This window comes from Phaenicophaeus curvirostris, chromosome 18, assembly GCF_032191515.1.
Source record: "Phaenicophaeus curvirostris isolate KB17595 chromosome 18, BPBGC_Pcur_1.0, whole genome shotgun sequence".
NCBI classification, from domain to species: Eukaryota; Metazoa; Chordata; class Aves; order Cuculiformes; family Cuculidae; genus Phaenicophaeus; species Phaenicophaeus curvirostris.
In genome coordinates, this window is record NC_091409.1 from 4,525,487 (window position 1) to 4,540,537 (window position 15,051).

Here is a 15,051-nt window from a genome sequence, read left to right on the forward strand (position 1 = left end):
ACTGGCTGAAATGTAAAAGAAATCTTTATCACCAGTGTAAGGAGTAGGATTCCCCCACCTTGGTGTCCTGCTTGCACCTGAAAGTAACTCCTGTGCCCTGGAGTTCCCGTCGGGGTGTGCCTGCTTGGGGAGCCCTGTTTGAAGCTGTAACAGACCTGGCTTTTCAGAGTTTGGGAAACTCTGCTGTATTAACACGTTTTTAAACTGTTAAAGTCACAGCATATGCATGTTATATTTATCCACTTAAATATTCTTTTAAAAAGAGCATGGTGTTTTGTACTAACCCTGCGATTCCAGCTTCAGCAGAGACAAAATAGCTGAAGAAATAATTAAATAGTGAACTCTTTTGCTTTTAGACAGCCACTGCTGAATAACATAAAGGTTTATGATAAGGACTGAAAAGGGAGTAAAGTAGAAGTGTAAAGCATGATCTGTTCTGAGAAATAAAAAATAGACTTTTGTTTTTAAACACTATTAATGTTAAGTTTCCACTTAAAACTACTTTTGGGAGCTTTGAGTTGGTTTTGTAGCCCTGTTAGGGCGCAGATAAGGAACTAAAAATCTGCCGGGCATTTGAACAATTTGATCTTTAGGAAGATCAGTAAATGAATATTAATTACTTTTCAGACATGGAAACTTGAGTTGTAAAGTCTATTTTAGAGGTGATCAGGGTAAATACAACTTTAATTCTTGGTAAAATCTTGATAATGCTTAGTAATATTCTGGTTAATTCTTAGTAATATCTTGATAAAAATACATGACTCACAGGAAGTGAAAATTCCATTTCCACTGACTCAGGGGACTCTGGGCAATTAACTTGCTCCCTGTGTGCCTTGATTTTTCCCTAACTCTAAAATAAGGTTAATGTAAGGTGTGCATTTGAAGATGTGATGGCAGAGGCAGGAAATTTAGCATGGGGAAGGCAGGCAGGAGTTGAGAGTATGATTTTTTTCTCTGTAAAATACCTTTAGGCTTTCAGAGGCAGGAACTTCACAAAATTGGAGTTCCAGTACAGCTGTTCAGGGTTACAAATTATGAACAAATGTTGTGCTTAGTTGGGATTGAAATTTTGAATTGAATTTAATTTTGAATTCATGATCTTTAGTGTCTTGCTGACACTGAAGATGAGATCTTAATACCTCTTTTAAGAGAGACACTTTGTATACAAATTCAGGTTACAACTTGACAGAAAAGATATCTGATGGAAATAAAGCTCTTCAAATCTAGGTGTGTTGTCAGTTCGAAGAGACCTTTCCAGTATTATTCTAGATTGAAAACAAAAGCTCCTCTTCACAGAGGGGGAAAAAAAAACAACCTTGCCTGTCAACCATTTCATCAGATCACAAAGAGTGAAATTTCAAGTTACTGTTTATTGACGAGGCTGTCAGGAAATGCTGAAGGAAAAGCAGTCTTGTTTTCCCCATCCCTGTTCTTCCCAAAATGGTGAAGTTGTGTTGTTCCTTGAGGTAGAGGATTTAATGTTACGCACGTTCTCAGTGGGGAAAAGTGAGCGCAGGCTGCAGCTCTGAGGCTGGCTGCAGCATTGTGCGTTCAGGAAATTCCCCCCTACATAGGGATGAACAACTCTATACGAAAAAAACTCCAGAATAAGGCATACATCTCGATCAGAAAGCTGGGACATGGTTTTGACAACGTAGGCTTATTAAAAATTTGGTAAAAATTGGGGATACATATGTAACTTAATTACATTGTCACGTAGGACCTAAGGACAGGTTCTGTGTGAAGTCTGCCTCCTAAGTGCACCCTTTACATTTAAAGCTTGATTCCTCACAAAGACCTGTTCAAAACATTTCACATGTGTTTTTCTTTCCTTCCTTCCTGACAAGAGAGACGCAAAAATAAGATGTATGTTTTATTTCACATGAAGTTTTTATTAATACTTTTCATTTTAATATCCATGGGACACATCTGCTGCTGTCCCAGAGATGCTGATTCTGCAGTGTTGCTGACTACTAATGACCTATAGTCTTGTTTTTATAGCGTGTTATAGCAGTATCTGTGTTTTATAACACAAGCAAAAAGCGTCTTACACTAAGTGACAGTGTTTTGCAGAGCAGTAACTGATGCTGTTGTTTAGTTGTGTCCGGAATCCAGCCCTAAGTGAGAATCAGCAGCGATGCTGAATAAACGATTTGCTTTCCACAAAATGGCTTTCCTATATACTCTCCAGGAGAATTTTGCAGAAGAAAGAACCTGACTTTGTAACTTGGTGCAAGAGTTGATCGCAGTGTAAAATTGGGTTTTGTGGTTTAACAGTTTTATTTGAATTATTTCACCAAGGTCATTTTTATTTCTCCCTGTGAAATTTATTGCTGGCATAGTAGATGGGCTTATCTCCGATAGTCATAGAACAATTTGTATCAGCAGTGAATTTAGCACACAAGGTAGCACTGAAATGGCCTCATTTGTGTTTGGGGTAAAGCATAACAAGAATTAAAAATAGAATTTAATGATGGTGAATTTATTTTTGATTAGGCTTTGTTCTCATCTGACTTGATTAAAAGTTTAATTTAGTGGATAAATTATTCGGTTTTGAATGACATTGACTTGGAAGTCCCTGAACATAACGCATTGATCCCTTCTGAACTCTCGTGTTCCCACTGTTGCTCCTTATTTTAGATTTATCAGACTGGATTGAATTTCTGCTACTCTGTGCTCCTTACAGACAAGTTTATTTTTCAGTTGATCAACTGAAAGAATGATCCCCTTTATGTTTGAGAAAAAAAATCAAACTGGTTTTTAATGTCTTTAGTCCTTTCTAAAGTTGCTAGAGCAGACTTGTATGAAAAGGCACATGCATGGGAAGAAATCTTCGTTTAACATATTGCGTTGCTCTGTTTTCCCTGAAGTGCCACTGGCAACAGGGTAGGTTTGCTGGTAACTATCATGCAGTGAAAGTTTTCCTGCTTGAATGAGTATTGTTAGAAGTACCAGATGTTACTGAATGTTGGAACGTGGTTTTGGGGGGGGGGGAAAGAAGAAATGTTTGTTCCATTCTGACTTGTTTTACCTGGCATGAATGTTGCTATTGGAATTCATCTCAAGTACAGTACTGCTGCTCCTATGTGGCTGATGTTTTTCAAGGAAATCATAGGCCTAAAAATAGTCTGCGTAAACAACAGTAAGAGGTTTGTACTTTCAGTTCCAGGTTTTAGCAATATCTTGTTGTTATTTTCTAATTGTCAGTTTCCAAAATCCATTAAGCTGATTAGTGGAGTGTTTAAAAACAAAACAAAACCCAAACCCAAAAATCCATCTCCATGCTTAGATAAATTCAGTACAGAAAGGCTGGGTCGCTGTAGTGATCACCTTTGTGTCTCTATGAACCTGTTGTGTTCTGAACTTTTTTCAAGCATTAGCCAACTTGTAACATTGCTATGTGATTCTGAAACAGTGACCTTAGGAGAGAATGTTATGTGGAAAGACTCCTATTAGCTGGAATTCATGATTGTGGTACTTATTGATCATCCTCTGCGCACTGAACAAAAACTTTACTTTTCTTTGGATTAAAAAAAGTTAATCGCTTTCTGTTCTCTTCCCAGTTTCCTAGACAAGATTGACATAGTCAAACAAAACGAGTACACGCCGTCTGACCAGGTAAGGGAAGTCTCATTAAGATCTTGCACAACTAGTCTGCCCCTTCTGCCTTTGGGTATAACGATCTCATTAATGTTTAATTTATTGACACTAATACAGGTATTGCCATGCACTGTACATATTTAGTATTCCAGAAAAAATTACTTTGTAATTTAGATCGAGATTATGTTTATGCATGTAAAGGCACTGTGAAATGAAAATCTGCCCGGGTTTAAGACTTACGTTGTATTCTGTGATGCTAAACCTCAATTATCCGTTTGAATTAGTTCATGATGGTTTGCCCTCCTTGCTGTTAACCATCATGTGCTTGCTTCTTTTGACACAAAGTTGGTTGGTGTCTTCTTAGCCCTGCTGGCTCCCACTCTAAACCGGATTCTGTAATAATAACCTTGTCAGACGACTTTATTTTTTTTATCAGAATAGGCATTTTAGTTTTCATTTTCTTACAGATAATCTGAGGATCTCTTTAGGACCAAATCCCTAATCCAAAATCACATGTATATTCCTATCTTTCTACCCATAAATAATACAACTTTTTATAGGATAAACAACCAAAAAACTTACTAATGTTCCAAAAATTTCACAGACAATATTGTTGAGGAGAGAGCAGTTTGTATACTTTGAAGTTGTTCAAGAATAAATGAATCATTCATCCTTTTAAAAGTCTGAGGTTTTTTATAAACAACACTTTCTTATCTCTGAAATAATTCTATTTTCAAGAAACAAAATATTAAAAATGTAGGTTACTTTATTTGAAATTTGAAGCCACTAATCTTCAGATGTGACATTTAAATACAATTGTCAGCTTTATATTTGAGGCTAAGGTGTCAAGAGTTTAACTTGTATTGACTTTACATGGAGTCTATAGTACAAAGTAAAGTATTTATAATTTACTTCCAGTAATTAGTTACATAAGGTGAGTATTTAAGTAGTTACTTAAGTAAAATAATTACATGTTTACTTCTGTAAGCAAGCATTAATGCTTGCGGTGCTCGTTTGGGCCCATTGACTGCATTGAAACTCCCAGAGTGCCCTGTAACACGGGCCGTTTGGATTGTCCTCTGCGACATGACATGTTTCTCCTAAGAGTGTAATAAACAAATCACTTCTTTGCTTTTTCCCCTGAGGTGGGTGAGTTGTTTTTTTGTTTTCTTTTAACGCACTTATGTTGATTTCTGGGGATACAGAGCTCCAGAAAGTCCAGTTTTCTAAATCTGAATTTTCAAACCGTTTAAGACACGAAGTTAGAACAACATTTAAATGCAGACTCCTTTCAATACGAGTCTTAAAATAGCCAGATGACAATAATTTACTATCAGAAAACTGATGTTAAAATGTAGCCATTTTGTTTAATGATTGAACAGTGTTTTCTAACCTTTGGATTTTGTGTGGTTTTGACTAGCCAGTTTGGTACCTGTGTAGTAAGAACAGAGCTTTTATTGTGCGTATAATTTTTTTTTTTACAGTCTGTTCACTTAAGTGATCTTGTCTGCTGCGAAAGTTACTATTTATTTGCTATTTAGACCCATAATGAAGAAAACGAAAACTTTCAGTCCTGACTTATACAACCCCTGGTTGAATTCAAAGTTAAATTTGGACAGTGCAGTCTGTGTGGAGCCTGTGCAAATCAGGTTCTTCTAGATCAGCTATGCACTGGGCGCTGTATACGGCTGTGACAGCTTTGCAATGTGCAGTAAATACAAGCCAATGCAGTTTGATTTTAAGAGGGTTTTGTAACGCTTACAACAGTTTCAATTGTTTGAAGTTCACAACTTCTGATTATCATTTATAACTCTCTGTGCCCTGATTCTGCAAAGCAGCAAACACTTTCAGCACTGAGTAATGGACTTTTATTTCTGTTGGTGGAGATACAAAGAATTATGAAGTATCTGTGTTTAATCCGTGGCTTTTCCATTTTTTTTCCTAGGATCTTCTCAGATGCAGAGTTTTGACATCAGGAATTTTTGAAACCAAGTTTCAGGTGGACAAAGTAAATTTTCAGTAAGTATCTTCACTTTTTTTTTCCTCTCTCTCTTTTGTGATGAAAGCTCTGCTAGCGTATGTCAGTGGACTGTTGCCTGTTCGGGTTCTCATAATCCTTGGTTCCTTTTAGATTTTATTACATGAAAGTCCTAAAATTTTCTGTGTTTTCTGTTTGCATTTGGAAAAAAAAACCCAAACACAAAATGTGCTCTGACTTAATTTGTGTTTTTTTCTTAGTATGTTTGATGTTGGAGGGCAACGAGATGAACGCCGAAAATGGATCCAGTGTTTTAATGGTATGAGTAGAACTTCTGTTTGTTGTATAAAATCGTTCTCTGCAAAATTTAATGCCCAGTCTTCATTTTCTCACTGTGTGAAAGCCATCTTCTTTTCTGTGTAGCTTGATATGGAATTATCTGAACAGTCACACTGGATGGAATTTTTCTTGACATATTCTATGCAGTTACAGAAGTTTATATCTTTAGGGAGAATGTAGGTGGAAAGGAATTCAAGTTTGATAACTTAAGATAGCTTGTCTGTTTTCTTTGGCTTCCCTCTCTTCATTTAATTAGTTTTGTTTAGTGGTGGGTTCGTTCATTATTTGCCAGCTTATGAGGGTGTTAAATTTCAAGCTATATTCTCTCTTCTAAATGAAGTTTTACGTATGTTTGTGCCTACACAAAATATACAATTACAGGATAATTAATATATCCATCAAATATTGCATTTTTGCATGTAATAGCAGCCACACTGTGATGTCATGGGTGCTTCTTTCCAAACCAGCACCAACCAGCTAGTGCAGTATGAGATAGCAGGGCAGATCTGTCTCAGTAGCCACCGTTGGCCAGAGAAGGACTTGTTCCTGGAGATGTTCAAGGCCAGGCTGGATGAGGCTTTGAGCAGCCTGATCCAGTGGGAGGTGTCTCTGCCCATGGCAGGGGGGTGGAACTGGGTGGGCTGTAAGGTCCTTCCAACCCAAACCATTCTATGATTCTCAGGTGTTGCATGTACCTTCTCTACAGCTGTTTATTTTACTCTGTTGCTGTGTTTAGATGTGAAACCTTTCTATGGGCAAGAGGTGTTTGGACAGCTAAGCAAGTCTGTCTTTTTGTAGAAAAGTACTAATGAGATCCTACAGAATAAAGTAGAATGCAACTTAGAATTCATCATATTTTGCTACAGTTACTGTCACAGAGTATCACCTGAGCACTTAATATATGTGCGGAACTGCTGTGCAATATTTTCTTCTGTGCTATTAATAGCAGACTTGTTTGGGTTTTGCCTCTTCTCCTTCCTCTTCCTGTTGCCTCATGATCTGACTCATCTCTTCTGCTGTCTGAGGGAGTGAGTGTGGAAGGCAGTGTAAGGGGTTTGGAGCAGTGCAGCCACGCAGAGTCACAGACGTCTGCATTCTGTGATCTCGTGAATGTCTCCCAGGAAAGAGATAGGGGCCTTGGAGCAGAATAGCGCACTGTAACAGAACTAGAGCAATTAACCATGAATTCACAGCAATCTACTGGTTTTATTATTACTATTCTTGCAGATCAAAAATGCCGTTTTTCCTGAGGGCTTCCCCCAAGGGCCTCCCTGTCCTTTCTGACAGCTCAGAGTTGCTTTCTGAATTTCTTTAAGCTTTTAAATCTCCTCTTAGAATACTTTGTTTTCTCTTTTGCTTCTGTTCCTTTCTTTTTTACATTTTCTGTCATTCTGTCAGCTTTTATTGAATTTTGGGATTCCTGGATATGTCTTGCCTTCTGAAATTCAGTATTAACTGATAGGTATTTCTTGATTTAGATGTGACTGCTATCATATTTGTGGTGGCGAGCAGTAGCTACAACATGGTTATACGAGAGGACAATCAGACCAATCGGCTTCAAGAAGCACTAAACCTCTTCAAGAGTATCTGGAACAACAGGTCTGTGAATTGAAGTTTCATTGTTTGTATCACATACATTACTAGTCCTGTCTTATAGTAAAGTCCAGACGTGAGTCCTGAGCCTGGCTAGGAGAGAGTTAATTTTCTTCGTAGCAGCTCATACTGTGCCAGTTTAGATTTTGACCAAAACAATCCTGATAACACACTCCTGTTGTAGCTGTTGCTGATCGGTGTTTGCAGAGCCTCGAGACCTTCTCTGTTCTCACCCTGCTGCCCCATGACACAATGGGCTGGGAGGGACACAGCGGGCAGATGACCCGAACTAACCAAGAGGTGTTTCCATGCAATGGAACATCCTGAAATGGCAAAGGAGGGGGCGTCAGGAGGGTTTGTTGTCTTGCTGGGTATTGTGTCTGCCCACAGGACGTGGTGACTGATTGCCTTTGCATCACTCCTTTTGTTTTGCTTTTGTCTCTCTTCCTTCACTTACTAAACATTTACTATTTAGATTTTTTTATCTTGACCCCCAAATTTTCTTGCTTTTGTTCTTCCTTTCCCCTGCCCCTCTCCCACTGAGGGGGAAGTAAGCAAGCAGCTGTGTGGTGCTTCGCTGCCCTCCAGGGTTGACCCACAAGGGCAGCGTAGCCTGTGTTTTTGCTTCTCACAGCGCAGGCCAAGCCAGTCTTTGATCACAACCGCCTGCCTGTTACATCCGTGTCTCCTATGGAGACTTAGGTTGGTAGTTGCCTTATTGAGGCTGAAGCTATTAAAGCAGGGATGGAATAGTACACCAAGAAGTGGATACGCTCACCTGTTGGGTGTGTTTGGATTAACAGCAGAAAGTGGGCAGCTTTTCCTTGCCCCGATTAGAAGCACACAAACTGAACTCAGGGTGTGAACACCCAAACTGGATTCAGGTATCAAAGGAACCTGTCAAAATTATCCTTGCATGTGAATGACTATTCTCTCCAGAGCCAGATTATGTTTTGATTTTGCTGCATGCTCCCAGCTATGCCTTCTCAGAGCATTTGGCTTCCATTTTCTGCAGGTGGCTACGGACCATTTCAGTAATTCTTTTCCTGAATAAACAAGATTTACTAGCAGAGAAAGTTTTGGCAGGGAAATCTAAAATTGAAGACTACTTTCCAGAATTTGCTCGCTACACTACACCAGATGATGGTAAGTTTTTTAAGATTTATTAGCAGTTAATAATTTTCTTGTTGATCACATTGGTAATGGTTTTGGTTATTTCAGCTAAGACTTGAAAACTCTTACGTAGTTGTGATCTTCGTTGTCTTTCAGCCAAACTGTAATGTTGAACTTTAGATACTAGAAATGAGAGAATCCCATCTTTTATACATTTAATATTAACAATTCCGTCATGCCAAAATCCTATTACTGTGCTGGTGCAGGGCATGGTACAGCTTGTACTGCAGAGGTGCAGCTGTAGTCTTTGAGACACAAGAGTCACAGTTGGTTCTGTCGGTGTATGTCACAGGTAGTTAGTTGCCTGCTACGATCCTTTAGTCACTGGTAGTTGCCAAAAGTCGATCCTTTTGTAAAACAAAGTCTATAATGGAGTGTCTTCCTCACAGAACTGTACAAATAAATACATCTATGAATGAACAGACTGGCAGTAAAAATTATAAACATTCCCATTTATCACAGTAGCGTCTCTGTAAGCTCACTAGTGCTGGGGAACAGCAATTGCAGCGTGAGACTCAGCAGTCACAAACCTGTCCTCTGAACTCGCCCTTAGCATCTCTGTGGCCATTTCTGTAACCTGCCGCAGGCCTGGCACTATGGCCACTGTAATATTCCTTCGCTCTCCTGAAATCTTGCTGTTTTAAATAATGTTATGGTTTGTCTTATCTCGTAGTTAGTTTTGCGAAGTGTGTTTTTATCATATGTGAGCAGAAAACAGAACAAGTTACAATTTTTAGGTGCTATCACCAAAAACCATCTGTTTTAATGAGATACTTATTTTATTATCAATCAGCAACACCAGAGCCTGGTGAGGATCCCAGAGTTACAAGGGCCAAGTATTTTATTAGAGATGAATTTCTTGTAAGTATTTCCTTTCATTCAGTATTTCTTGCGTGATTCTTCTCAAATATAAGGTCTCGCGCAGCTTCTGCTGTTGCAAAATGCTCTCACTTCTCGTGTGTTTATATTTAACATCCACACTGCATAAAACACTGTTAACACATAAGAGCTTTACTGCTCTTTGTTAGCTGTTCTTCGTATATTTGTTTGCTGACACAGTACGTAATTAAATAGCACAAGAATCAGTGAGAATTAAGAAACTATAAACAGCATGATGAGTGAAGTCCTGCTGTTATTAATCAGTCCAGGTTTTTATTCCATGCATTATTTCTAAAGATAAAGACTAATCAAGAGGTGCATCATTTGTAAAATATTCATGCTCTTTTCATATTATCTTTCCCATTAGAGCTCAGCTGAAGCTATAATAGACACAAATTTTAAAAAATACTATTACAATTACTTGTAATCGTGAGCACGGCAATCAAATTGTGGACTCATTTTAAAATGGAGCAAAATTCAATTTTATGGGAGGCTTTCTGTAAGTGTAAAGCAGGGATAAAAGCCTTGTACGAGGAAGCAATATCCCACTTTCTTCACTGACAAATTAACTAGAAATTGTATGGTTAGATTCACCAAAGCTGTGTATAAATAGCATTCTGAGTTTTTGTTCAGCTCTGAAATTCCACAACATGCTGTGACCTTCTCACCGTATAATCGTGATCATTTTAAATATCATGTTTTAGGTGAGGGAATGAAAAATTTTGGGCATTTTGCCTTGTAGTTACACCCTCTGAATGCACAGCTCACACATACGTGTCTTAACCTTCATTCATCTGAGTTTTGAGAATGTGAGGGCTTTTCCCCAGTCAGTTTTCTTTTAACCCAGTATCTGTCTTACTTTTAACAGAGAATCAGCACAGCGAGTGGAGATGGAAGGCACTATTGCTATCCTCACTTCACATGTGCAGTGGATACAGAGAACATCCGGAGGGTTTTCAATGACTGTCGGGACATTATTCAGCGCATGCACCTTCGCCAATACGAGTTGTTGTGATGGAGAGCACTTTTTCTGTGTTTTGGACTCCTTATTCCTTATTAAAAAAGAAAAAAAACACACCCTTGCCCACATAGGGTGGAAGAGAACTGTTTGAATCTCCCATTGATTTGCACCCCTCAACTTTTTCTCCTTGCTGGACAATAGCAGCACTTCTAAGCTTGCTTCTGTACCCCTCGGACAGTTTGAGATGGCCTCTAACATTTAAAAGGCCGTTTCCATGAGGATTCCCTAACACTGTTATTAACAAAAAAGAAAAAAAAAAAAGGAAATAAAACCTAATTAATTAAAAGCCCTGAATGTGGAGCACCTGAACGAATTCGGGATACAAAAATTAAAACCTAAAACAAAAACGGGGAGAGAAAGCTTTAGGTAATTTAGCACTGATGTGGGCGTAATCCTTTAACCCGTGATCTCCACTTTGTATCACTCGCTGCATCAGACTAAAGAAGGTGCCAAGTCACAGCCCGAGTGTGAAGACAGACACTTGAGTTTGGTTCTCTGACTGTAATGTGGCTTTGAACGGAAATACTGACAATTCTACAACAGACCTAGACAGTGCAAAAACCAACTGCTACCTTTCAGAAGGGTATTTTTAAAACCAGTCTTGGTGGTCTAAAGACAACCATGGACATCTATGAATTGAACTGCGTATGGCCTGTGATTGCAGAAAGAGTTAACCACACACTGTTTTCAGTTTGTCCACTGATGATCCCGTCTGCTATAAGAATCATTATCCGGACTGTAGTCCTCACAGTCTTTCCCTTCTTTTTCTTCTTCCCTCCCCTCATTTTTTATTTTACTGCTGGATTATTATTCTTGTACAGACTGTAAAATGTATTATTTTGTACAACTTTATTGAAAAAAAATAACTTGTAGAAGATCTTTGTGCCTTGATTATGGCTGTACCTGTACAATGAGCTAAGATGTAAGTATGTTTGATTGCGCTGTACAGCTTTGTCAACCCTATCTGCAGCATTAGCTCAAGGTAGGGAAAATTTATCTGTAGTTTAGTTTTTCTGGTTTATAAAAGAAGGAAAAATACTGTTTAGTAAAAAAAAAAAAAAAAGAAAAAAGAAAAAAAAAAGAAAAAAGTACAAATTGTGCAAACTTAACCACTTTAAAAGTGAGGTCTTCAACAAGTGACCAGATGTTGCAGCATCATGCTTTTTAATTTTTAGCTTTAATTCATTTAAATCTCTATCCAAATGCAAAACATGGCTTGTTTCTACATAAACCAAATTTTGCTACAAATTATAAATGTTAGTCTTTGGTCATTCATAGTCCTTTTTTTGCTGAAGACAAAACCAGAACAATAACAGACGCGTAGGGCATCATGCAGGTCTGGTGACCGTCTCTAGACTGGGCCAAATACCCACCAACCTCCACTCGCTGCGTGGGCAAACGACAACCGGAATGACAAGGTGTGCACTGCCCTTGGATTTGGCCACTGAATTCCAGTTTCAAATGACATTTTTATTTCTCTTTTAATAAAGAGATACTTTAGAACCTTTTTTGTTTTATATTAACTATATAAGTAGCTTAAAGTGAAGATGTGTGGATTTTTCTTAAACTTGAATAATTTATGCAAATTATATGCTTAGAACAACATGTGGTACAGTAAAAAAGAAAAAGAGCAAAAATCACTGTAGCAATAAGAGAGCATGTAATTTTAGTAAGTACTACACTGCTTTATATTTTATACCTAGGTGTTTTATGTCTCTGTGAGTGTGTTACTTTTTCATGTGTCTAAACCTACGTGTACAATTTGTACAGTCAGAAATTACAGCTGTAATAACACATCTAGAACAGTGTTAGCCTATATTACTCAAACACCCCTGTTCTCCCTTCATTTACACCCCTAAACTGATCTGGATCTTACTGCAGTGACTTAAAAAGGAAAACAAAAGAAGCAAAACAAAAAAAAAGAACACCAAAATATTTGCCTCTCTGCCTTTCGCAGTAGCTTCCCTCCACTCGAGACTGTGTTAACTTTCTTTTTTGGGAAGAGGTCCAGTTTAAATTAAACCTAGGGTGTGGTCAGTGATGTCTGTGCAGCTAGATTTGCTTCGGGTATCGGATGCCTGTTTGATACCAAGAACTGCAACTGTTCAGAATTGTGAGATTTCATTGCTTTTGTGGCTGAAGTTTTAAATGGAAATGAATCGCTGAGTCCATTTTCATGTAAAGAGCAAGGACTTGATGGAGTTACTTCCCATCTCTCAATTCAGAATTACAAGTGATCTTTCAGAAGACACTAAATCACCTACAATTTTTTGCAGTGGTTGCTACTCATTTTTGAAACGTCTTTCCTGTGCACAGCTTTAGAAAGTTGCCACCTGAACTTTGTAGAACTGTAGGAGAAGGTGACTGAAAACAGCTCCTTGTGATTTAAGAATGTATCCAGTGCCTGGAGGTTAAGGGCTGATGTTTCCACTAGGTAAAAAGTGGGACATAGTGGAAAGGAAATCCATTGTGAGCCTTAATTTTAGTTACAGGAGCCAAAATTTTTACTTCTGTGCCAACCCTTGTCTTTTAAGCCTAGGAGGAGTTGGTGTAAACACCAAATTTATATTGGAGAAAACCTGTAGTGATGTGAGGAATGTAACCTCTCATCAGAGAGAAACAAAGCACCTCCGTTAAAAAGATTTAAAAAGCAAATAAGCTTCTTCCTCTGATAATGAGAAGGATGCATTGTATCAACGAGCTATGTAAGACAGCAACAGTTTAAGAAACCTAAAGCTTTATATGGACAGAAGTGTTTGGGGGATGCTTTTTTTTTTCCTTGAGTGAGAAAAAAGGCGATTGTTTCGGATATGGCCAAGTTGCACAAGTGTGGAGTGTGTGTGTGTCTTATGTCTCAGTATTGCCTTTGTTAGTCTCTTTATTAGTCCATGCAGTTCGGTGGCCTGGTAAATGCAAGTCTTATTTTTAACAGCTTTCTTTTTTTAAAAATACAAAACCATAAAGCTTTAATGCTTGCTATTTAATAAGTAACTGTGTTTTCTTCTGTCTCTAATTTAGTGGCCATAATTTGCAGTTAATTGAACCATTCCAACCTAATGCTTACCCATATTTCCTAGTTTTGTTTTATTTATTTATTTGAACTTCTTGTTTTCATGATCGAGGACTTTCACTTCTGTCTCCTTCATCTGTTAGGAAACTTCTGACCTTACAGCCAAAACTTAATTCATTCTACTCAGTATTCATCGTGATGCTGAAGTGTAAGATACCTGCAAATGTAAACACTACCACTTTTACTAATAAAAGCAAATACAGTGTTTTAGGGCACATTTGCATCACTATAGTTGAGGTTGTGTCAGTATTTCCATTATAAACCCATGGAGGGTCTATATCTTGGCACTAAATTGCCCTAAGCTGAATCTTTGCCGTACGAGGCTTCTGTTCGAGCATGATTTGGTGGGTTGGTTTTTAAACCGTTTCCAACACAAACCCTTGTTTCTGTTTTAAGTTATACAACTGTTTTGTTGGATGGGGGTGGGTTTAGGAAAAAAAAAAAAAAAACAACAAAAACAACAAACAAACCTTGTTCAAGATTGTTTTTGGCACTTCTGTAACTCAGAAATGGTTTTGATTTTAAAACATAACCTTTGGCAAGCCAGTAACCTACAATATGGTCTGATCACTTTGGGTATTTTGTAAAAATAATAATAAATTGTAGAGATGTTGTGGTTTCAAAATCAGCTGCTGTGCATTTGCAGTAACTTATTTCAACCCCAGAACTTTTAGTAGCTGGTACATCAGTACGCATGATCAGCAGCCCCTGTGACGCAGCAGAGCAGTGATGACTTCTGAAGGGTTGTCTTTTTACTAGTGTGGAAAGGTAAATCCACTGCAGACTAAAAAAAGATTCAGCTGCTTCTGAAAGCAGCTCTCTTAGAGGCTGAAACTGGAGCTCTGCAAGTTGTTAGGAGCAGACTTTGATGCAAAAGCATACGAAGGCGTGCTGGATCAGTTGTCATAAATGGGAGCCCTGAGGGCTTACCTTCATTTATCTGAAAACTATTTTGAATCACAGCATCAAGGACAGAATTTACCTTAGAGTATGTCACTAACTGCAGAGGAACTGAAGCTAATTCTCTTCCAGTGTGTTGCATATAATTGAATTGTGCAGGATCATTTTCTTTTACCAGTAAATCTATGCACAGAAATACTAATGTTCATCACTTCAGAATCTGAGCATCTTGTAATTAGTCATGGTGTAATAGTCCTGTAAATGATGTAGGATGTTTTGTATTATATCCTATTTTTCCAATGTTGAAAGTTAATGTACTGGGTTGAAAAAAAAAAGGTCTAAATGTGATTCCACGGGAAATTGCCCACAGATACGGAGACTGAGCCCACGCTCTCCGAGTACCAGTCCAGTGCCTTAGTGATAATAGCCTTGGTGGTTGGTGCTACACAACTGTCTGAGATGGATACAGTCCTTATATGTTATAAAATTATGTCACTT

General features: G+C 38.1%; 1 protein-coding gene across 2 annotated transcripts in view; it reads left to right on the plus strand.

Annotated features, from left to right (window-relative positions):
- Positions 1–14,281, plus strand: part of GNAS (GNAS complex locus) — a 139,199-nt gene extending 124,918 nt beyond the window's left edge. For both annotated transcript variants that reach the window (XM_069871872.1, XM_069871873.1), the window contains exons 6-12: positions 3,564–3,618; positions 5,546–5,619; positions 5,839–5,897; positions 7,396–7,516; positions 8,526–8,656; positions 9,477–9,544; positions 10,431–14,281. In XM_069871872.1, the coding sequence (XP_069727973.1) occupies positions 3,564–3,618; positions 5,546–5,619; positions 5,839–5,897; positions 7,396–7,516; positions 8,526–8,656; positions 9,477–9,544; positions 10,431–10,577 (655 nt within the window). In that variant the 3' untranslated portion in view covers positions 10,578–14,281. The remainder of the gene's footprint in view (positions 1–3,563; positions 3,619–5,545; positions 5,620–5,838; positions 5,898–7,395; positions 7,517–8,525; positions 8,657–9,476; positions 9,545–10,430) is intronic.
- The last annotated feature ends 770 nt before the right edge of the window (positions 14,282–15,051 follow it).